General features: G+C 39.7%; 1 protein-coding gene across 2 annotated transcripts in view; it reads left to right on the top strand.

Annotated features, from left to right (window-relative positions):
- LOC113652663 (WT1 interacting protein) overlaps nt 1–22,466 on the top strand; it is a 31,120-nt gene extending 8,654 nt beyond the window's left edge. The window contains exons 2-8 of one of the 2 annotated variants that reach the window (XM_027161876.2): nt 2,153–2,254; nt 12,280–12,347; nt 17,762–17,824; nt 18,117–18,247; nt 18,840–18,891; nt 19,063–19,131; nt 20,589–22,466. In XM_027161876.2, the coding sequence (XP_027017677.1) occupies nt 2,153–2,254; nt 12,280–12,347; nt 17,762–17,824; nt 18,117–18,247; nt 18,840–18,891; nt 19,063–19,131; nt 20,589–20,741 (638 nt within the window). In that variant the 3' untranslated portion in view covers nt 20,742–22,466. The remainder of the gene's footprint in view (nt 1–2,152; nt 2,255–12,279; nt 12,348–17,761; nt 17,825–18,116; nt 18,248–18,839; nt 18,892–19,062; nt 19,132–20,588) is intronic. The other variant, XM_047822558.1, reaches the window with a different exon arrangement.
- Nucleotides 22,467–23,042: the final 576 nt, after the last annotated feature.

The following is a 23,042-nucleotide window of genomic DNA, read 5'->3' as shown; positions in this document are numbered from 1 at the left end:
CATAGACTCATTAACAAGCTGGTGTTACCTTGAATTTCATTTGCAGCTCACAGGTGAAAGTGTAAGAAGCTTTTATGGTCACACACACACTCAAGCTCTTTAGTGCTACAGTTAGGAATAGCGTAACAGTGCATAAACAGCAATGTTGATGGGGATTATGATTAGTTGTAGTTGAGCCAAAATGTGATATGGGACAGTGAACAAGCATATTTCTGTTTATTCTGCTTTCCCATAATGCTCTATGCTGTATGAAAAATCCCTTTACTCTGCAAGTAAAATATTGTTTAACAAAAGATGAGCAGAAATAAATGAGTAGATACGTAAGGGTAAAAAACACAACGTTGTTATGTGGATGTGTGGGCTTTAAATGATGTGTTTACTGTGGATTAAAAGATGTCCATGATATAGATTCCAAGAAAATCTTTCAGAAACATTTTTGCAGTAAATAGTCCTTTATGTGGAGGTGTGCACTAGAATCAAGGAGCATTCAGGACAGAGTAAGTGCTTATGTTGCACAATTCAACTTGTTTACCACATTCATTCATTCAATCATTAATTCACCTTTAATCTTGTGAGGTTTGCTCTAGTGTTTATTGCTAATTTGTGTATATTTTTTTGCTGAATCAATCTTGCTAAGTGCGTTATAAATATTGTGACCTGGTGCAAAGAAAAATACTAACCATGTGAGCCTGAGGCATGAAACTGTTTGGATAAACTTTCTGCTGCAGTGTGGATAAAAGTCCGCACACACCTGTACCTTAACCTGTAGGGTTGTATAAATATTGTATAGCGTTTGTTTAAGCCTGACTTATCGAGCTGCTGCTGTTGTTGAGGAGAAGTAACAGTAATTGCTGAGCTAATGTATAAACTGTGAAATCGAATGCTTGAGAACTGATTCAATTCAGAATCATTTGCCAGACTGAAATGAATTGAATCAGAGTCATTTAACAGACTGGGCTGAATTGCAGTAAAGCTGAAATGCTGTAAAGATTACTATCATATTATTTTGCAAAATGCAAGTCAGTTAGGATGCAATGATTTCGGCATGAAACCAGAGACAATATACTAGTACAGACAGGTCACTGCTTTGAAATTTGAAATGTGACAGTGCATAAGCTCATAGGGTCTGTATTGTGTACAGTAAGTACGATAAATATGAATCCTAATCACATTTTAGCAGGCATGATGAGAAAAAAGTTAGGTAAAAGTTATATTTGAATGGTAACAAACCTCGATAAAGCTAATAAAGAGGATTTATTATGGATTAGCTACACACATATAAAGTTAGCAGTAATAACAGAGCAGATGTGCATGTGCTCTTTATTTCCGAACGCCATTTTCTCTGTAGTTTATTTAAAGTCAGGTATATGACAGATAAAGTGTTTGTTCATTCTAATGGAAGTAACCCATAATACATTTTTACGTTCAGCGCAGCTACTATCAATGGCTTCTTATTGGCTATATAGCATGCAACAATAAAATAAAATAAGTATCTTAAGCCAAATGATAGGTGCAAGTTTTGCCTCAGTGTAGGATTTGTGTAGGGAGCAAAGTGACACTTTGCTATTCTGACTTGATATAAAGAAATTTGCGGATTAAATAATGTTATGAAAAAAATGTAAGTGTGTAAGTGTGATTAGAAACAAACTCCTCAATTTACAACGTTTCGGTCAGATTTCTAATCCTTGCCCATCTGTTTCAGATTTTAAAATGTTCCACGTCACTTATTAGATGACTGGAAATAGCATTGGCAGGAGTGGATAGACTTTACAACAAGCACTTTGCTGAAAATAGCAAGGCACCAAAAACTGAGATTATTGTCTGAAACTGAAATTCAATTTACGTGTATTGAATGAGTTATAATTTATGCCCTTTTTTGGTTTTAAACTTGCAGTGCCTTCGTATCTGAAGCTCTGCATCGGATCAAATTTGACATATTTTCTGGTTTAATTCGCTGGCATATTTTCCCCCAAAACATGCCATGAACGCTGACAGTTTTCTCCTGTTTATACCAAGTCAAGTAACTCATATTTCTTTTGTTCACAAGTTTAACAATGTGTCAAATGCATGTTATTGTGATCAACACACACCACAGCCACTTTCTATGGACTTGAATGTTAATTTTAACGTGTGTGTGTGTGTGTGGTTTCAGGTATTTGTGTAAAATGTGGGAAAGGGGTGTATGGAGCAAGTCAGGCCTGCCAGGCGATGGGGAAACTCTATCATACTAACTGTTTCACCTGCTGTTCATGTGGTGAGTACATACTCTCTCACACACAAACACACACCCGGACACACACCTCATCATTTCATCACACACAGACTTATGTCATTGGTGCAATCCTGCTTCCTCTTGCAACTTTGTGAACATCTGTACAATTCTGAGAGTGCGCATGGACACACATCCGCTCCGGGGCTGCCCTGTCACCTGACTATGACATGGTGTCCTGTTTCACATGGAAAAGTGGAAAGCTCTTCCCCCCGTTTAGGTTTTTCCTGAACAGAGATACGCTTTCTCCTGCATTAAAGGCTGAGTAGATCACTTACACCTTTCTCTGGACGCATTGTTCTGAGCAAGAATGCACATCGGCGCCTAAAACTCTGGGGACACGAGGAACTGACGAGGATATTGTGGTGTAGCTGAAGTCTCCTGAAGCAAAGAATTTGTATTTTACGATCATAAAAAATAATGACAGGGCTAAAACTCTGCTTCACTGGAATCCTGGTGTAGTTTTAGATGCAGAGGTGAAAGCAGTGAGGCAAATCTTTTTAAGACGACGTGAAGAAGAAAAGTTGTGACTCAAAAAGGAAGACATCTTTCTCTGAGTGACACTTTACTGTGGCTGTGGTGGTTTATTGTGAATCAGAGCATGGTTCACATGAAAAGTCTGAAGCTGTCAAATTGAACCGTAAACGCACCTTAGTACTGAACCTGAGTCCACCTGTAGGAGTTTTTGTGAGTTCAGGTTGCTCTGGAACTCTGCAGTGTTTAGTCTGAACGTGAACGCAACTCGTACTTGGAATTGAGTGACCAACGATTCGGGAAGTACCGGGAACAAACACATTTAACCGCAGTAAATGTGTCCTGTGTGAAAATCTGAGTCTGCATGAAGAAGGTGTGGCCCCGTTGTCTAACGTTCATTAGTAGGTTTTATTTGCATGATGCAGTGAATCACAGAGGTGATTTGGTTTAGCATTGATGTAGAAATGACCCCTTGCTACAGTGATTTTGGAAGATTTCTGATTCCTACGCATTTCAGACTGAACACGAATAACATTCCCCACAGCGGAAATGTTCGCTGAAGCAAAAGACACATTTGCTTCTGGTAGTAATTACTTTCACTTCGTGCCGACTTTCTCTAGATCATTTCTGACCTGTGAATTCATAAGCCAGTTGAACCATTAAGGCAGAATTGTGGTCTTTTTGGTTGTTAAAAAATGGCATGAGCTGCTTATTAGTAAGTAGCGCTCACACCGGACTTCTTTTTTCACGTTGAAGGCACACATCTTTTGCAGGATAATGATGAATCTTATCCAGTGACATGTGAAAGGGATTTTCTGGTGAGCTTCTGGTCATCTAGTTAGTAGAGCTGAAACCTTTGGAGTCACATCTCATGGCATGAAAGCAGGTCGGATACAGCTGTCTTGAGTCCAAAGGACACTTACATGGGATGTTTCTACATGGGATTGAGTACAAATTTTGTTTGTTAAGCAAACAAATAAACAAGAATAAAATGAATCTTAGCACTTCCTCTATTTTGATACTTGATGCCATCGTTGTGTGTCTTTTACTGAGTCACTGAATCTCAGAACCGAGTTTTGTTAGTTTCTGTTTTGCTCGTTATTCCTTTTTAAGTGCACAGAAGAAACAAAAAGTTTGTGTGTGTGTGTGTGTGTGTGTGTGTGTGTGTGTGTGTGTGTGTGTGTGTGTGTTAAACATTGAATTTATGCTTATGTGTATAACCTCTTCGTCACAGAGTATGACTTGTGTTTGTGTAATTGGGAGAGAAATTGTGTGTGTGTGAGAGAGAGAGAGACAGAGAGAGAGAGAGAGAGAGAGAGAGAGAGAGAGAGAGAGAGAGAGAGAGAGAGAGAGAGAGAGAGTGCCCTCACAGTCATTTTGTACAGGAGCTCAGCTCTATGTAATTGCTCTGTGCTCTTGGCTCTGTCCCACAGCTGCAACCTTTTCTCATCAAACAGTTAGGAATTCCCTCCCACCCTCCGGAACTGGCCTTAGACACACACACACACACACACACACACACACACACACACACACACACACACACACACACACACACACACACACACACACACAAACACTTACATGCACGTCTGGCACGAACACATTTACATACTACCAAGCACACACACCAAGAGCCAGGAACAAACAATAAATGGACTTCTCAGACATACACAGGCAGGCTGCTAGGAAATTATTTTTTTCTTATTTTTTTCTCCTCTCTTTTTTGTCTTGTATTTTTCTTTTCTCTTTTCCTCTTTTACTATCTCTTTTCTTGATTTTTGTTCTTTATTTGCCTATTATTGTCTATAGTTTTCCTTTATTTGTCTCTGGTCTTTTCTTTGCTTCATCTGTTCTTGTTTTTCTCTTTTAATTTTTGTCTCTCTTTCTCTTTTCTGTCTTCTCTTCTCTTCTCCTATTGTATGATTTTGGTTTATTTTACCTTTTTTTGTCCATTCTTTCATATCTTTGCTCTTCTCTGCGGTTGTTATTAAGCATATTACTCAATCAGAGATGATGGTGCGTTCAGATTAGAGCTTCCAATGGGTGACAAGAGGTTAAATCCACTTGGCATTTCACACACATCCGCCTGCTTGTATTTGGTAGCGTGTTGACCTGAAATGTGTGTGTGTGTGTAAAGCGGGTTGAGTGTATGGACTAGCAGGCCTACACACGCTCACAACCGAAGGCTAGAATTCCCCCTCACGAATAAAATCGAGCCAGTGAGTCATCACCTCTGCATCCCATCATGCACTGTGCCCATCTGCAGGTAATAAGGACCCACTTGTTCTCTCTGCACTGTGTGTGTGTGTGTGTGTGTGTGTGTGTGTGTGTGTGTGTGTGTGTGTGTGTGTGTGTGTGTGTGTGTGTGTGTGTGTGTGTGAGGAGAATGGGGGTGCACACAGGAAGGGCAGAATTACAGCGAGCATGTTTTCTTTCATAGCACTAGGAAAATAAAAGGCAGCTCTGTGGATGTTTTTTTCTGAATAAGCAGAAGCAGAGAGTGGGCTTTTATTTAACAGCAGATAAGAGCTGCTCAACGCAGAGAGACCAAGCTGAACCAGGTGAGATTACGCAAGAGCTCACTCGGGCTGAGATTCTTTCTAATCACTTTGGTTTGATGTTCGCATCTGTTCATATAGAAATAAATGAGCTGGAGATAAGAAGTTGCACAGAAAAGGGAGTGAATGGTTTGGTGAAGGCGGAGGCTGTATAGGTCTATTGTTTGGAAATACATCTCTCTATCTATCTATCTCTGTTTCTCTCCATCTCTCTCTCTCTCTCTCTCTCTCTCTCTCTCTCTCTCTCTCTCTCTCTCTCTCTCTCTCTCTCTCTCTGTTTTATCCAGGCTCTTACATGCAGTATCGTTCACAGCAGGGGTCTAAACACAGGCAGACACACTAATCAAAGGAAATTCCATTATCTCCTACCCCAAACAGACAAAGGTCAGAAACAAAGGATACTAAACATGACAGGAAATAACTAGGCGACTAGGTGAAGTATAACAGAGAAACATGCTACACGAAACTGAACCAAAATCAAGCAAATTAAGCAATATTCAGAGGAGCAAGTTTTCATAAATACCACGGATTTTTAGCAGATTTGTTGACATCATTTTATCCTTTACAATACAGACCCGATTCCAAAAAAGTTCGTACACTCTACAAATTGTGAATAAAAAAGGAATGCAATAATTTACAAATCTCATAAATAGAATATAGATAACATATCAAATATTGGCTCATTTTTATCATAAGATTTAAAAAAAAAATTATCATAAGATGAGGTAAAGTGTGTTCCTTTCTATGAACTAAATCCCTAAAACACTTTATTTTCTTAAATCAGTGAGATAAAATTTTTTCCTTTACCTATGTTATAAATGTATTTACCTATGCTATAAACAGGCTATAAACGTGTTCTAAAGCTAGCATGCTAAATGTTTTCCCTCAGTTGCCATGCTAAAATATTTTTTTCCTCTTGTATGGTGGAAAAATGCATTCCTCAACCTCTATGTTAAAATGTTTTCTTCATCTAGTATGTGGGAAAAAATGTTTTCTTCAGTTAGCATGAAAACCCTTTTTTTAGTTAGCATGCTAAAATGTTTTCTTCATCAGGTATGTGGGGGAAAATGTTTTCTTCAGTTAGCATGCTAAAATATTTTCTTTACCTCTATGCTATAATTTTCTTTAAATAGAATGCTAAAATGCTTTAATCATCTTGTAAGCTAAAAATGTTTTCTTCAGCTTGTAAAAAAAACATTTTTTCTCCTAGTTTTGCTTGAGTATGCATGCGAGTTATTTATTGCTACAGCTAGTGCTAGCTAGCTTGTTCAAAGTTTTAAAAAAAACTTTTAGTACTATACAAGTGTAGGCTACTAAATTAAACACTATTTGGGGGATTAATATGCTCATGGCATAAATTCTGAGGAGACATACGAAGTAGGTTTCACTGATACAGATGTTACCTTGGAGTTTTATTTTCCTGTTCAGTATGTTTTATAGACAAGTTTCTGTCTCAGTCCATGTGAACGCTCTCAAGTTGTTTTCAGAATAACTCAGGGGAGCATCCGAAAGAATTCTTCCCAGAACTGCCTGGCTGTGTGATGCTTGGGCTTGGTGTGTTTCATACTTTTGATACAGCATTGAAGGAAGATGGAGTGAGAAAGTGAGGGGGAGGATTCTGAGGAGAACACTCTGAAGGGAGAACTCCGAGGAGAAAACTCAGAGGAGAAAACTCCGAGGAGAAAACTCTGAATTCTGAAAACACTGAGGAGAACATTCTGAAGGGAGAACTCTGAGGAGAAAACTCAGAGGAGAAAACTCTGAGGGGAAAACACTGAAGAGAACATTCTGAAGGGGAGAAACTATGGGGAGAAACTTTGACGTCAACACACAAGCCATAAATTATTGCTGAAGCTTTTTAGCCCCAGAGCAGACAAAAGTGATTTTTAGGGAGATTTGTTTTACACCAAGACTCTGCCACCTCAGACCCAAGAATCAATAGATAATACCCCAAAAGTGTGCTACAGTCATCTACGGATTAACTCCTATCACCCAGCTCAGTAAGCTAACATATGTTTTGGCGGAGTACAGCGTGCGCACACACACACACACACACACACACACACACACACACACACACACACACACACAATAACCCTCTGTTAAAGCAGGACCAGATGACTGGTGTGCCCATGGCAGCTGTACTGGTTTGAGGTCTGAAGTGTTTGACATGTGGCGTTTAATGATGATGATGGTGAAGGTGGTGTGTAGTCAGCACATGATTTGTTTTTCTGGTGTGTGTGTGGTTCCCAGAAGTGCATGGCTCACCAGGATCCTTACATGTAAACACACATAAACATGTTCATTACCTCTACCATAAACATGCCTCGTTCCTGAATTTTGTATTTTATAGCAAAACTGCTTCTTGGATGCTACTTGATTCCCAAGATACCATATTAAAGATATTGAGCACTAGTTTGTGAATATTGACTGTTTTCTTTCCATCATAAATATTAAATAACTGAGGGCAATGATACATAGCCAAGGATGTCTGTGATTTTTTTTTTTTTTTTTTTCAGTTTTAGTTGGTAGCAATCACATCTCACCATTATTGAAGTTATTATATTTACCATTGAGTTTCTAGAGCTATTATGGAGATTTTAGGGGTCAAACTATACTTTTAATTCCATTGACTTCCACTCATACACGTAAAAGCTCAGTATGAAGACATTTCTAAATTTGCTGCGTTCCAGTCTAGTTTGTTAAACTCTGGCTGGCTTCACAAAAGCCAAAATGGAGGATACACTGATTATAGCATTGTTGCACCAACCAGTTATCAAACGCAGCTTAGTCCATCAGCTGAGAAACAGCCTGATTTGCAGCATCCCTGCATGAGTTTGTAGAAGCATTTATATTAGATATCGTATATGCATGAGCACTAAGTCGACTGACTAGCATGTTGATAACAAGGATAAAATCAATTTAAAACATCTTGGCATGTGTTGTCATATCCGGTTGCTGACCGTATTTGCAGCAGTCTCAAAAGAAATTTTTAGTGTGTCTAGTGTGAAGCCTAGATGTCTACTGTGACCAAGGCTTATGTGTGTGTTGTGTTGTGTGTGTGTGTGTGTGGGGGGGGGGGGGGGTGCATAAATGTGGACCAGTGTCCCATACAGTGTTCCATTCCCTCCTTTTGCCCAGTGTTTCGACTCCAAATCAATCGTGACACTGACCAGGATGAAACACTTAGAGTAGATAAATGAATGATGCCTATGGAAGCACCACTACGACAGTTGTAGTGATGACTTGAAGTTTCCGTGACAGTAATATTGTGTGTTTAACATTGCGATATGTCACATAGGGAACTTTTTTATTGCAACTGTGTATATCAGCAACTTCACAGAATGGAGGAGTAAGAAAAAGTAAGAAGAAGAGGATCTGAGGGAACATGGTGGCCATAGGTTTCTTGCAAAGACTGCAGGGAATTGTAGAAAAATCAGGCTTCACCATCCCCCTGCCCCCCCTCTCGCTCTCTCTCTTGCTGTCTCTCTGTGGGGTGGAGGAGAGAAGGGGGTGAATGGGACCAGCCGGTGACCTCAGACCGAAAGAATGTCCCCATTTACTCACTCACTCACTCACTCACTCACTCACTTTGCATCTTTCTTCTCTGTCTCTCTCTCTCTCTCTCTCTCTCTCTGTCTCTCTCTCTCTCTCTCTCTATTTTTTCTCCTACTTTTGCTCTTTCTCCTCTACACTTATTAGCCCCACCTTGTCAGCGTGTTGCAGTGACTCTGAGCTTGCCGTCCGTCACGTAGTTCTTGCGTCTGTACATTTCACCTTCCTATCCTTCAGCACCTGTTATTGTTCAGCACATGGAGAACTGTTTTTGCACACTATCTGTCGAATTCTGTATCCGCTGCAGGACTGTGTGTGTGTGTGTGTGTGTGGTGTTTTGTTGTGTCCAAAGCCCCAATCCGGATTCTTTGCCGCTGGCAGCAAACAGAGGCTTTCAAACAACACCCGCTCTGTAAGCCTGCACCCATTAGAGCCCTCATTTATGGGAATTAATCACGGCCTCTGTTAGTAAACTCAGAGCTGGTGTCTGGCTGGTGTGTGTGTGTGTGTCTGTGTGTGTGTGTGTGTGTGTGTGTGTGTGGGTTCTGTTTGAAAGGGGCTAGGGCATAAATTTTGGGGTTTAAAAGAAAAGTGATGGGTCTCTCCCACAAACCCCAGGAACTAAAAAACAAGCTTGGCGGGAACGGTTAAATGTAGAACAGTCTGCCTGATTTACAGACTCCTCTGTGTGTGTGTGTGTGTGTGTGTGTGTGTGTGTGTGTGTGTGTGTGTGTGTGTGTGTGTGTGTGTGTGTGTGTGTGTGTGTGTGTGTGTGTGTGTGTGTGTGTGTGTGTGTGTGTGTGTGTGTGTGCATGTGTGTGGACTCATGAGAATACCCTCCACATGCTCATCCCTTCTTTGTATGTCACATTAATGTACAAGGCACCTTTTTTTAATTTCTATAGGTTTATTGCTCCTTTTTTAACACACACTTTATTGCATTATCCGGTTTCGTGTTTGCCTTGTTAGCATCGCCCTACTCTTTTCTTTCTTAAACTGAAGTTCGTTACAATCCAAATCCTAATCCCCGCTGTCAAGCCGAAGCCAAACTGCTGTTGATTTAGTTTTCTTGTTTTGCTTTTGAATTGTTCCTGTCTTTTTAGTAAAGGCTTTGAAAAAGGTTTTACCCAATTCATTTAAAAAATGTCAAGTAAGATATCAAGTAAGCTTAAGTGTATTTTTCAAAAGAAACGTCTGACCATGATGACATTCAATGCAGTATAATGCTATATCGTGGCGTAATAGTTGGACTATTCACTGCTGCTGAAATAATATTAATTAATGTAATGTGCATCATGTGTAACATTATTTACCTGCAATTACTAACACAGATAACATAAGAACAATAAAAGACATTTACAGCAATACCAAACCTCTACCATATACACAATATGTTGTGGCTTATGGCAGGATAGGGGTAAAATCATTAGTCTAATCTTATACTTTTCGAATTAAATGAATCAAAATCCACAACAGGGAAAGCAACATTCAAGGACTATAGCTGGGGAAGTAAATATACCATGACAAATGCATTACTAAATGCATCAGTAACAATTATATGATGTTGCATATCAAAGGTTTTATTTACAAACTGGTTTAATTAACAGCAGGTAGTTCAGTAAATCATAAAACTAACTAGGGTTATTTCATTTTAACAAATTACAGCCACCATACTTATGCTATTTAAGTGTTATTTAAGTGCGAATGCTATAAGACCCACCTCCTCTCTGTTTAATTTACCTGAATTTAATTTATTTCTGTTTTAATACTCACACCAATTAGTTGCGTTTGGGGATAAAGAAAGGAAACGAGACTGTGTCTGCAATCCGATACAGCTGTAATTACTCAGTGGAATGAAGCATTTAAACATAAAAAAAAATGATCTGTATAAAGTATGAGATAGAGATCGGCTCCTACATTTGTTAGCAATGATGGCGGAAGTTTCAGTTTGTGCTCTTTAGTCTGGTTTCTCGTTATTTTTTTTTATTTTTTTACAAAATGCATTACTGCATTAGTGGCAGTGTGAATTAATTGTCTGACTCATGCACTGCGAATTAATTGTTTGATTCATATACTGGGAGCTAATTGTCTGATGTTCCTAAAAAAATGACCCAGTGAACCTAATGCATTTGTACACTCGATATAATCACAATAAACAGTCTCTCTCATAGTGTAGGGATTGGATGCATTCAGACTTCATGTTCCCTTCATGGCTGATCACAAAGTTTCACTCTACAGAGTTAAAATAGAAACCGACACATGTTATTGGCATGGAAACAAAATTTCTGTCACTCACGTCACTCCTGAATTGCATTCAACTCCATGACCTAGAGGTAGATACACACTCCAGTGGAGCTTTTTTCTTGCCTTGCACACCTGATTGAACTTGCCAGATAATTACCAAGTCCTTCACAAGCTGAATCAGGTGTATGCCTGCCAAGAAATCTTGAAAGTGGATCCAGGACGTGGGTTTTGTTTGAGACAGTGTGCTTGTACACTGTATACTGCAGCATGAACTGTGTGCTATGAACTGTATGCTAAATATTGTTTCTCAATAATGTACAGAATGTGAAGGGTATCATTAGATAGCCTATACTATGCATACATATGACTATGTGTCAGTCAAAAGGACTTATGTGCACATTTTCCTCATCCGTTTTATGTTACACTTTTGAGGGTTTTTATAGCTGCTGGGACACATGTGATTACAAAGTAAGATGGATGCTAGAACCATGTTTGTACGAGCATACAGGGAAGGACAGATTATATTTTTTCACTTGCTAGCAACCAGTAGACAAGTGCAAGATCCAACGTCTCGTGTTCTGCTTGCCCAGAGGCCCAGTTACTAAGCTTATAAGCGTCAACGCAGGAAATATATCAAGAGCTATCTGAACCTGCTTCACTGTTGACTGTGAAAGAAAATTAAAATACTACTGTTGTTGCTTTTAGTCCTATGTTAGTGTTAGCTTGTTTATGTGAATTGTACTTATGTTATCTGCACCCTTACAAATACAATCACACCAACTATTTATAGTCTTTGCATGTTAACATTGTCTACAGGTCCTTTACTGGGATTGACAAGCACATGGGCCACACTTCCTTTACTGGGATTGACAGTAACAGGTCACTCATAGGGAACCATAGTCACACATAGGGAACTGGCCCCCTTCTGTAATACTTTACATTCTGTAATAAGTTTCAAACTCATGGTCTTTTTTTGAAAACTAACATGCTTCATACATCAGATTAAGACATAACATATACTTCAACAAACCTTTAATTAGACTAGTAATGTCTGTTACTCCAGCCATGGAGCAGAGGAAGTGAGACTTCATGTAGGTGGGTTATTATGGCTCTGCTTGCTAAGGTGAGGTTTGTTTGAGGTTGTGGCTAATCTTATGTTGTGTTTTGTTGCTTCAGGGAGGAGACTGAGAGGAAAAGCGTTCTACAATGTGAACGGAAAAGTCTACTGTGAGGAAGACTTCCTGGTAAGTCTGTAAAGCCACTCTCATGTGCACAGCAGCTAGAAATTCTGTTATACAGTGGTTATACACCAGTTTGTGAAGATGACTCTATCTTATGCAGTTTAGTTTCAAATAATTAAAATAAAAAAAATATATATATAACTTCGAGGCATGAGAGGCCACACCTTCTTTACTGGGACTGACAGGCACACGGGCCACACCTACTTTACTAGGACTGACAGGCACACAGGCCACACCTACTTTACTAGGACTGACAGGCACACAGGCCACACCTACTTTACTAGGACTGACAGGCACACAGGCCACACCTACTTCACTGGGACTGACAGGCACACGGGCCACACCTACTTTACTAGGACTGACAGGCACACAGGCCACACCTACTTCACTGGGACTGACAGGCACACAGGCCACACCTACTTTACTAGGACTGACAGGCACACAGGCCACACCTACTTTACTGGGACTGACAGGCACACAGGCCACACCTACTTTACTAGGACTGACAGGCACACAGGCCCCACCTACTTTACTGGGACTGACAGGCACACAGGCCACACCTACTTTACTAGGACTGACAGGCACACAGGCCACACCTACTTTACTGGGACTGACAGGCACACAGGCCACACCTACTTTACTAGGACCGACAGGCAATGTAATGGTAATTATGTACGCTTATTTTACTTATTCAGAGATGGACAGATGTATTCAGGTATGCGATACACACTGCTCTAAATCAGCACAGTTGTACTTGAAGTAATGAGACAGCATAATGGCAATGCCTGAGCTATTATGCACTACTGTTACAGTTTACCTGTCAGAATTTATGGACAAATTAACTCACTTCTGTTGCACTATCCACATGGATACCCCAAAGATTTGCACTTTTAAAGAAGCTGATGCCCAAGACTTACCCTTAATCCAGTAATTAATCTCACCCGGTTGTTGTAGATTTGTACCTCAGAACTGCTCATAAAGGTTGTCTTGTGCTCTTTTTCTTTACTCTTCCACACCTCATGTCAACCCAGGGAGATTTTCCTTGACGGTAGCATCTGGTTTGCTCATTAGGGACCTAAATCTGCATCTGGATCTCTGTAAAGCTGGTTTGTGATCAAATCTAGTCTTACTGTTAGTACTATATAAATATAATTGAATTTAATTGAATAAAATTTTAGCAATTGGGATAGAAGAAGAGATGAGTAGATGGACAGATATAAGATAGCTATAACAGGAAGTGTCACTAGAGTAGGGTATAAATGTCCCGAGAGAGATGGGGTGAAGGGATGGATCTAAAACTGGTCAGATAGAGGAACAGATAACAAGAACTGAAGGATGGATGGATAAGCAGATAAGAAGTATAAAGTGCATTTTGCACATTCTTTAACCCTCATGGGAGAACAGATGTTGTGACTGGCTAGAATAGGAATCCACCCCCTGCCAAATTTAGTCCCATTTCCCCCATCTCCCAATAGGGACTAATTACCCTCCCCCAAGAAACACAATTACAGAAAGAGATGGAGGGATGAGAGAGACAAGCGGTTCTTTTTAGTAGATAAATTCCCTGCATTGCATGAGAAAATTGTCAGTAATTTTTTTTCCTAAGGGCAATAGCAGGAGCCCTGGGCACATTCTCTCCGCTCTTAGATTATTAGTCTGAAAGGGAGGAAGGGGAGTGTTATAAGGTCGAAATCCTTAAACCATAATCGCAGAAGCAAAGACATAGACGAGACAAACTGTGGACTCCTGCGAAAGGCATAAAGTATTAATAGATCTGTTTTTCCTGTTAATACCTTTTTTCCTCCATAAACATTATCATTTTTGGAAAGTCTTTCAAAAATCACTTGATATTGGTGCTTTTCCAACGAAATGTTGCATTATACAGCAATACACATATTGACTCTAGACTATGGAACTGCTAGTTTTGGGTCGGAAATGGTTGTGTAGAACCATCATAATTAAAAAAAAAACATCGTAACGGCATCTGGTTATTTCGTGAGTTAGGCATGTTTGAGGGTTTCTTTGTATTTACACACTTGTCCATTGTTTAGAGTAGCCTGGGCAGGGAATGGTAGTTTTAGCATTTTTGTTACCATTTTGGTAATGGATCCATTTAATAAAATCCAAGGATTGAGTATAAACTGCTGAGAAATATCCCTCACACAATATAGATTTGCTCTGCATTTGACATTAGCAATGAGTCTTAAAAATAGAGCAGAAATTCTTTAAACATTGTACTTACTGTAGACTGACATTATATATAAGAAAACCATTGGATTAGCAGGGTATTTATATTTATTATTAACTGGAAAATATTCCACTTATAGGAGTGTTAGATTTCTTTGACAGGAGAGAAGATTATGGATCAGATTTTAGCATCTTTGGCCAATCTACAAATTGGTTTTGTATGCTTCGTCCTCTGGGTCATGGAGGTCAATCTCATCACAGAGTGCCATGTTTTGGGGAGGTTGTAGGAAACCTTTGAGATGGAAGATGAAATCTAAGTGGAGCCAAAGAGAACATGTAGAACTCCACTCATAGAGTAACTGAAGCTCCGGATTTACCCAAGAACCGTGAAGCTGTGAGGTGACAATGCAACCAACTGCACCAAGAAAATTAATCTTCTGGGATTAAGAGGTTTAAACCCCTTTCTGTATGCTTTATACGCCTTGGTCATATAGTAGGTGTGTGTCCCCTTCCTACTCCTTTTTGAATTGATTACTAAGCTTATTGCGTCTGACACAGAGGGTCTGACAGATGGTCCATCCAAATTGTTCAAGGTGGTGGAGGGGGTTTCCTGGGATTGTTGTTATAAAGCCCACCTGCTACCATCGCACCCTTAAACAACTTACCCACCCACCAGCACCTAGGATGGAAAGTAATCTTCATTTTAGATTCATTTCTTAGCAGACTTTATGGCAACAACAGAATACATTTGAACAATTGAAATCAAGGTCACACAATACAATAGGTTATTTTCACAACCGTAGAACAGTCCAGTTCCTGGTTCCACCCCTGTGTAGCTTCTCCTCTTATGGCCAGAGGGCAGGCAGATGGTCACCCTCGAGGTCATTTCCTTCCATAGGATACTTGCAACCTGTTGGCTGATAAGGTCCAAACATACAACAAAGGATTATGGAGCATATGGGAGCTGTGGTGCTTTAAATCCACATATAAATATCATCGGCCTACAACTACGGTTAGGAGAAAAGACAACACTATCCTGTCATGTTACTTTCTATTATATACTGTGTGATATTTTGCAAAACAGCAATATTGCCTTTTAAAGAAAACAATGAAATTGTCAATAAAACTTGTTTAAAATTTGTAGAGATACATTTCAGCATCGAAATTTCTGCTTCATTTTCGAGTTTGTGTTTGTGATCAGACAATGAGCCGAGATTCCTAAGGACACTGTATATGACCTAAAATAGCATAGTACTCATGTTATATTGTTATATTGATCAGAACAACCAAAACCAATGGCTGTTTACTTGACTTTTGTAGGATTATCTTGGATTATGGATGTAATGTTTGTTAATTGTTGCAGTATTATTGACCCAGAATGCTGCAATATGCAAAATAACCAATTATTTTCATCTTGTCTTTTATATACCATAGCTTCTCTCAGGACAAGGTTTATACAGGCTTAGATGTTTTAAATCCGCTACTGATTTACTATAAAAAAAAAAAAAAGACTGCTCCTGTAAAGCTTTGTGCTTGTTCTCAGAGTCACAAGCAATGTAAATACACTCTTAAAAGGAACAAAAAAAAAATTATTTATTTATTTATTTATTTATTTATTTTTGGTAGATTCAGTTTTGAGTTCTAAGGATGCACTTCATCACCTAGGTCACGAAGAAAAATCACTCGAACAGTATCATAAAATCTGTCTGTAGTTCAGCATCTTCAGTTTCTTTAGAACATAAACCGTTGTAGCTTCTGTATTACATCCACTGTTGTGTGCAATTGTGTGAATTATTTATCTGGAGAAAGGAAAGAGTTTCAAAGAATTTTTATTTTTTCATGTTCCCTTTTTTCTGATTGATGAAGCGAAGACGTGGCTTGTTCAAAAGGAATCAAGGACAAAAACAGAATTTATAAACCTGACTGGAAAAAAAAAGTATGAATTTATTCTTCCACTTCACGTTCAAAAGAGATCTCAGCGGCATTGTGTTGATGTGAAGCACTGCTTTAAAACTGCCTTATTTCTACCTGGCATTGGGCAAGTCGTGGCCTAATGGTTAGAGAGTCTGACTCGTAATCCTATGGTTGTGGGTTCGAGTCTCGGGCCGACCACGACTGAGGTGCCCTTGAGCAAGGCACCGAACCCCCCAACTGCTCCCCGGGCGCTGCAGCATAAATGGCTGCCCACTGCTCCGAGTGTGTGTTCACGGTGTGTGTGTGTTCACTGCTGTGTGTGTGCACTTTGGATGGGTCAAATGCAGAGAACGAATTCTGAGTATGTGTCACCATACTTAGCCGTATGTCACTTTCACTTATCACTTCACTTCATTAATGGTCGAGCATTGAATGTTAGCGAAACTTTATCCGGATAATCGTACGATTTTTGCTGCAGGTTGACCAAATTTCATTGAGAATATCTGTCTATGTTTTTAAAATAAAGTTACAAAAAGATGTAGCAAGGTGAGTAGAACTTTAGGTACAAACCTTTAGCCTTTTTTGTGAAACTGTTCTTAGTATTATCTATATGGCTAGTCACCTAGTCTGTGGCTTTGTACACATAGGAGGAATTCAGAGAGCCGCTGTGACCCCCTACTGTCCTCAGTACAGGACAAAGTACATCAGCACGCCACTTGTTGTGTCACCTTGCATTCGGACACAGCCTGATCTCTCATTTGTAATGAAGGAAGAAGTTTTGGCAGAAACTTAGCAGATCTAATGCTAGCTACGTCATCTGCACTTGATTTAGAGCCGTGTAGATTGAGATTCAGTCTTCTTGTATACGAGCCAGAGGTATTGAAGGCAAGCAGTGATGGGACTCTCATTTTATAGTTTTTGCACGTAGCACACATGCTAATAGAGAATTTTAACAGTTTGCAGACTTTAGGATAAATATTAGTTTATTAATTACAGAAACCTTTCAGTATGAACAAAATCAGATTGGCATACGGAATAGGAGCTTTCTATTAAAGCTTGATTATAGACATCGTTCAAAAATCCATGAATCCATTTCATTATGTAAAATAAAAATGTGTGATGAGTCATATAGGCTTCCCGTTGCAATGGGGACGATTTCACAAACCAGACAAAATTCAATTACATTTACGTCCTTAAAATCAAGGACTTGTAAAATATTGAGTACATTGTTATGTGTGTGTGTGTGTGTGTGTGTGTGTGTGTGTGTGTGTTTGTGATCTGTGGTATTAATTAATGTGAATGTGTGTGTTTTTCAGTATTCAGGTTTCCAGCAGACGGCAGAGAAATGCTTCGTGTGTGGACACCTCATCATGGAGATGGTAGGGTTTATTTCCTCTTTTAATGATCAGTATTCAGATGAGTTGTTTCAGTCTGCGAAGTAATTAATTGCCATGTCTTAGCACACACACACACACACACACACAGACTCAAACACACACTATATCCCACTGTTAGAGTTTTCTTGCTATGATGTCACTTAGGATTTTTTAATAAGTAACTAAAAGGCAATGAATTGAACTGCAAGTATTTGAACATCGTCTTTCTGCAAAACCTGATGGTTTATGTGTTTGTGTTCATTTGATTGATGTAGATATATTTGTTTGTGTGTAGATCCTCCAGGCTCTGGGGAAGTCCTACCACCCGGGGTGTTTCCGTTGCGTTGTGTGTAAGGAAGGATTAGACGGAGTGCCCTTTACCGTTGATGTCGAGAATAACATCTACTGTGTTAAAGACTATCACACGTAAGTTCTTCATCTTCATCTGTAAGCACGTCATAGTCACAGTCAGAGTCCTGATATATATCAGATATCTGGGATCCCTTCAGTTTCTGTTTGTATACCGGTGCACAGTTTCTGGTCGTTTTATCTTTACACCTCTACTGAACAGACATCGGTTCATTTTTAATAAACACAGAAGCTGTAACGCGGCAGTGTTTGTGCAGTAGTTCTGGAGTTAAATTACGCTATAGAGCGAGTCAGTTGTGTTAAAGACTCCCACTGGTAATTACACGTATCGGAAAAGATTCGCAGGAAACTAAATCCGAGATTGCTTTCTAATTAACTTCCTGTTGATCTTGCACAGTCTACATTCATTTCAAGAACCCTTGCCTGTCTGCATTAGGAATAAAACCCTTAGGAGTAATGCTGTTCTAGGAAAATAATCAACACCGGGGTGTTTCAATAACAACACATCATTTGTGTGTTTTATTCCTCTTGTACCACACCAGTTACTGTTTCTACCTGTTTCTACGGGTCTATTTACACACATTTATAATTATTTCATTTGTATTTTGATTTCATTTCTATATACAAATGATCTTTTTGCTCTTCACAGGGTCTTTGCTCCAAAATGTGCATCATGTGGTCAACCCATCCTCCCAGCTGAGGTAAGGGCTCTCATCACACACTCTCCATCTTCATGTCCAGATCTGCATCAGTCATTATACAGTCACTGAGTGTGTGTGTGTGTGTGTGTGTGTGTGTGTGTGTGTGTGTGTGTGTGTGTGTGTGTGTGTGTGTGTGTGTGTGTGTGTGTGTGTGTATTTTTTCTCTCTCAGGGTTCAGAGGAGACCATACGGGTTGTGTCCATGGATAAAGACTACCATGTAGAGTGTTATCACTGTGAGGTAAGAAGAAGAGGATGTGAGTGTGTGGGTGTGTGTGGATGGGTGTGTGTTTGTTTGTGTTTGCACTGCAGCAGTGACAATTTAAATGCTGGAGCTCTCCTAATGTTTCCCAACTGTGATTACTATAGGACTTACAGTATTACAGTACGATTGTGGTCCTTCAGTGAAGTCTGGTTTGCAGTCAGGACTGTGTTTGTGTGTGTGTGTGTGTGGGGGGGGGGTGTTTGAGTGAGTGTGTGTGCATAAATACAATGTAAATCATTCACCAGATTCCAGTTTGTTAAACTTTAAATTGTGTGGTATTGGTATTAGCGGTATTAAACATTTCCATGTTAACAGGCCTTGTTTTGTTGGCCTGAGTATGAATAAAAAAGTCCGGTGCTTAAGTACATCTGTCTGATCGGATCATGTCTATTATTTTAACATTATTTAATGGTGTCTAGTTGAAATAGGGGGAATTGTTTTGCTCTGTTCTTTAGCTAAAGTCTGAGTGCTGGCATATCAGCGAGCACATGTCGTAGCTGCACACCTCTCCGAGCAAAGCTCTAGACTTCACTAGAGTTTGATTCCTGCTTGTCAGGACAAGTCGCTACATCGCTTCACTTTTCATTCGCATAAAGTTAAAACCCACTTTATCATTGCCACTGGGTGACACACTTCTCTTGGCCAGTAAACTTAAAGCCTCGAGTCACTGTCAGTAATCATCATGTCATAAAAATGAAGGATTTAAAGACTCACCTCGTCAACCTCGGGTTATAATCTGGAGTGTATTATAGACTGTTGCAGGTGTGTATTAATGCACTCAATCTGATAGGTTATCTTGCACAGGCATTTGGATTTGTATGGAAGAAAAGGTTGATATGGTGAAATTTTTCTTTAAGGACATGTTTATGTAGCATTTTCGGATGGATTCGTCATTGTCAGTAGTTTAACTGCTCAGGTACTGCACTGCTCGTGACTCGGTAGCATGACAAGCTGTGTTTTTTATTTTTGTCTTAAAAAAAATACAAAAATAAAATAATAATAAAGAACTAACGCATTTCATGAACCTTCCTTTAAACATTATGCATTAAATGTAGCTATAAACGGATAAAAATAAACACAGCACAATCAGTAGAGAAGTTGCTGTGTTGATGAGGAATACATCACTTATCGTGATGCCATGAAGGGAACGTGGATCACACACATAGATGCGTCACACCACCCCATGGTTGATTACTGTCGTAACAACCTCGGCAACCTCTGTGGTGTGTGTGTGTTATTTCGTGCGTGTGTCATGTGTCAATATTTTGCATGTTGCATAATAATAATAATACACATTCTGATTAGCAACCTGAAGGACTTAAGTCATTGCTATGACAACAGCTGAACTCATCTCTGTGTGTGTGTGTGTGTGTGTGTGTGTGTGTGTGTGTGTGTGTGTGTGTGTGTGTGTGTGTGTGTGTGTGTGATCTCAGGACTGTGGCCTTCAGCTGACTGATGAAGAAGGCCACCGTTGTTACCCTTTGGAGGGTCACCTGCTGTGCCACGCCTGCCACCTGCACCGGTTAAAAACTTCTGGTCCCTCTCAGCCACCGACCAGCTATCCTCTTCATGTCACTGAGCTGTGAACACACACACAGGCCAAACAGAGCCACGAAGAGAGATGTGTGTGGCATTTGTTGCTGCTCCGCACACCATCCACACTATCCTTCACTGAAATGAGGCACAGACAGACAGGAAACAGACTCTCTCTATCTTTCTGCCTCTGTCTCTCTGTCTCTGCAGCTGGACCCTGGAATGATGTCACAGACTCAAACCTTGACCTCCTGTGGTTCCAAATACTTATAGGACACAACCAGCATATACAGCTACATTCCGAGAAAGGAAAAGCCTTAGTGGCCTTTCGCTGAAAATCTCGCACTTAATGATTTGTTTTGTTGTTGTTGTTGTTGTTGTTGTTTTCACTCATTGCCTTGAAGTTGCACCATTAATATCTGTCCATTGTTTTGTATTCATGTAAACAGTGTGTGATTGGATGAGCTATTGGTAAGGAATTCAAATCCTTACAACGTGCTCATACACACACACACACACAGACATAACGTATTGTGTGTCAATATGAGCAGCCACACTCACAAACTGACACACCTACCACATTAACAAGTCATATGTAACCTTATTGATATTCAGAGACATTTTTTACACAAGTGTAGAGTCATTTTTGTGCTCAAGCGCTTTCATGTATCATTTCTGAGCTCCGACGAAATGTCGTTTTTTCCCCGACACTGGATTGTCTGGGAGGACACACAAGCTGGAGATGTTGTGCTGGAAGAGAGGATCGCTGTTCGGGTGTGTTTATTTTTTTTTATTTTATTTTATTGCTTGTGAGTGGAACTGATGTTCTGCCGAAGCTCAGAGGTGCTGGTTTCACCTTAGCTGAACACGATGGATGTGTGTATGCGAACATTCTTATGCATCAGTGGCAAGGCCGCTCCTTATGTGGCTGTTTGCTTGGCCTTGACTGTGTGTGTGTGTGTGTGTGTGTGTGTGTGTGTGTGTGTGTGTGTGTGTGTGTGTGTGTGTGTGTGTGTGTGTTAAAATGCAAACCCTGATGGCAACCTGATGACCAACCAGCAAAGTTTTCTTGTCATGGTTGTGGTTTGTGTGTGTGTGTGTGTGTGTGTGTGTGTGTGTGTGTGTGTGTGTGTGTGTGTGTGTGTGTGTGTGTGTGTGTGTGTGGCCTATCACAGGCATACAGGAGACCTGCTGTAACGCTACTGTGTGGACACCGGCAGGCTAAAATCAACCCTGTCTCCGACATCATCTTTTCTATCACACTTCTTCTGGAGCTAACAATTCCATGCAAAAATGCACAGACTTTCTTTGTAACAGAAAAGACGAATTACATTCAGAATTCCACACATCGCTGATATTTCTTTTCCTCAGATCATTCCCAAAGAGGTTGTTTTACCTTTAAAAAACTGCATATTATTTCCTCTCCACGATGTCTTAATACACTTAATACAAAATTGTACTACTATTTGATAGACCACAGATAGAGTCCCTGTAAATAAACACAGCTAGCTTTTCTTCTCTGCCTCTGTCTGACACGGCGGTGAGCCGTAGCTTTGTTTCTCGAGTGTAGTTCTCAGACCGTCTCTCTCCTTCTGCTTTTTTGTATCATTCCATGTTTTGATTTCTTTAGATATTTCATAAATAAAAAAGGAAAGTAGATTTATTTATCTAAACACGAAAAAAGGTTTAAAGTTATTTAATGTTATAAGAAGTTGGGACATATCATTTAACCGTAGATGAGATAATCTGCTTTTTCAATAAAGTGGTTTTGTAGCTAATTAATGCTGTGTGTGTTGAGTTTGTACGTGATCGATAGCTATATTCATAATTGCTCCAACTTTGTTGAGCTTATACAGTATGTGTTTCATTATCCTCAGCTAGGTCTTTGCTTTAGTTGTTTTGTTTTTGTTTTTTGTTTTACTTCCTTTCTGATGACCAATATCCTGCCCACTCCCAAATAAATTCGGACAAATCCCACCAACAATATAATTATAATTATAGCAACAATGCTACCACATACACAACCATGTTGTTAACAATGGCAGTCTATGCTCTAGCCCCCTCTAGAGGCCCGGATGTGCCAAAACTACACTGTCTTACTTCCGAATCTTATTCTTCCAAGAAATGGTATGACTTCTTATACAATTGTTTCTATCATCCCAGCATTCACAGAAATTATTCATCAGGCTTATAATCTTAAATCTGATAATGAACGTGCACACATGCTCTCAATAAACTGATATTTTGCACATGGAGACTTTTATTCAGCATTTTTAGAAAGGAGTCTCCAGTGTTACCACTTTCTAACAGTCAGAATGTTTATCTTCAACCACTAAAGTTTTGTGTAATTTTAT

This window comes from Tachysurus fulvidraco, chromosome 13 (assembly GCF_022655615.1).
Source record: "Tachysurus fulvidraco isolate hzauxx_2018 chromosome 13, HZAU_PFXX_2.0, whole genome shotgun sequence".
NCBI lineage: Eukaryota > Metazoa > Chordata > Actinopteri > Siluriformes > Bagridae > Tachysurus > Tachysurus fulvidraco.
This window is presented reverse-complemented; position numbering and strand designations above follow the sequence as displayed.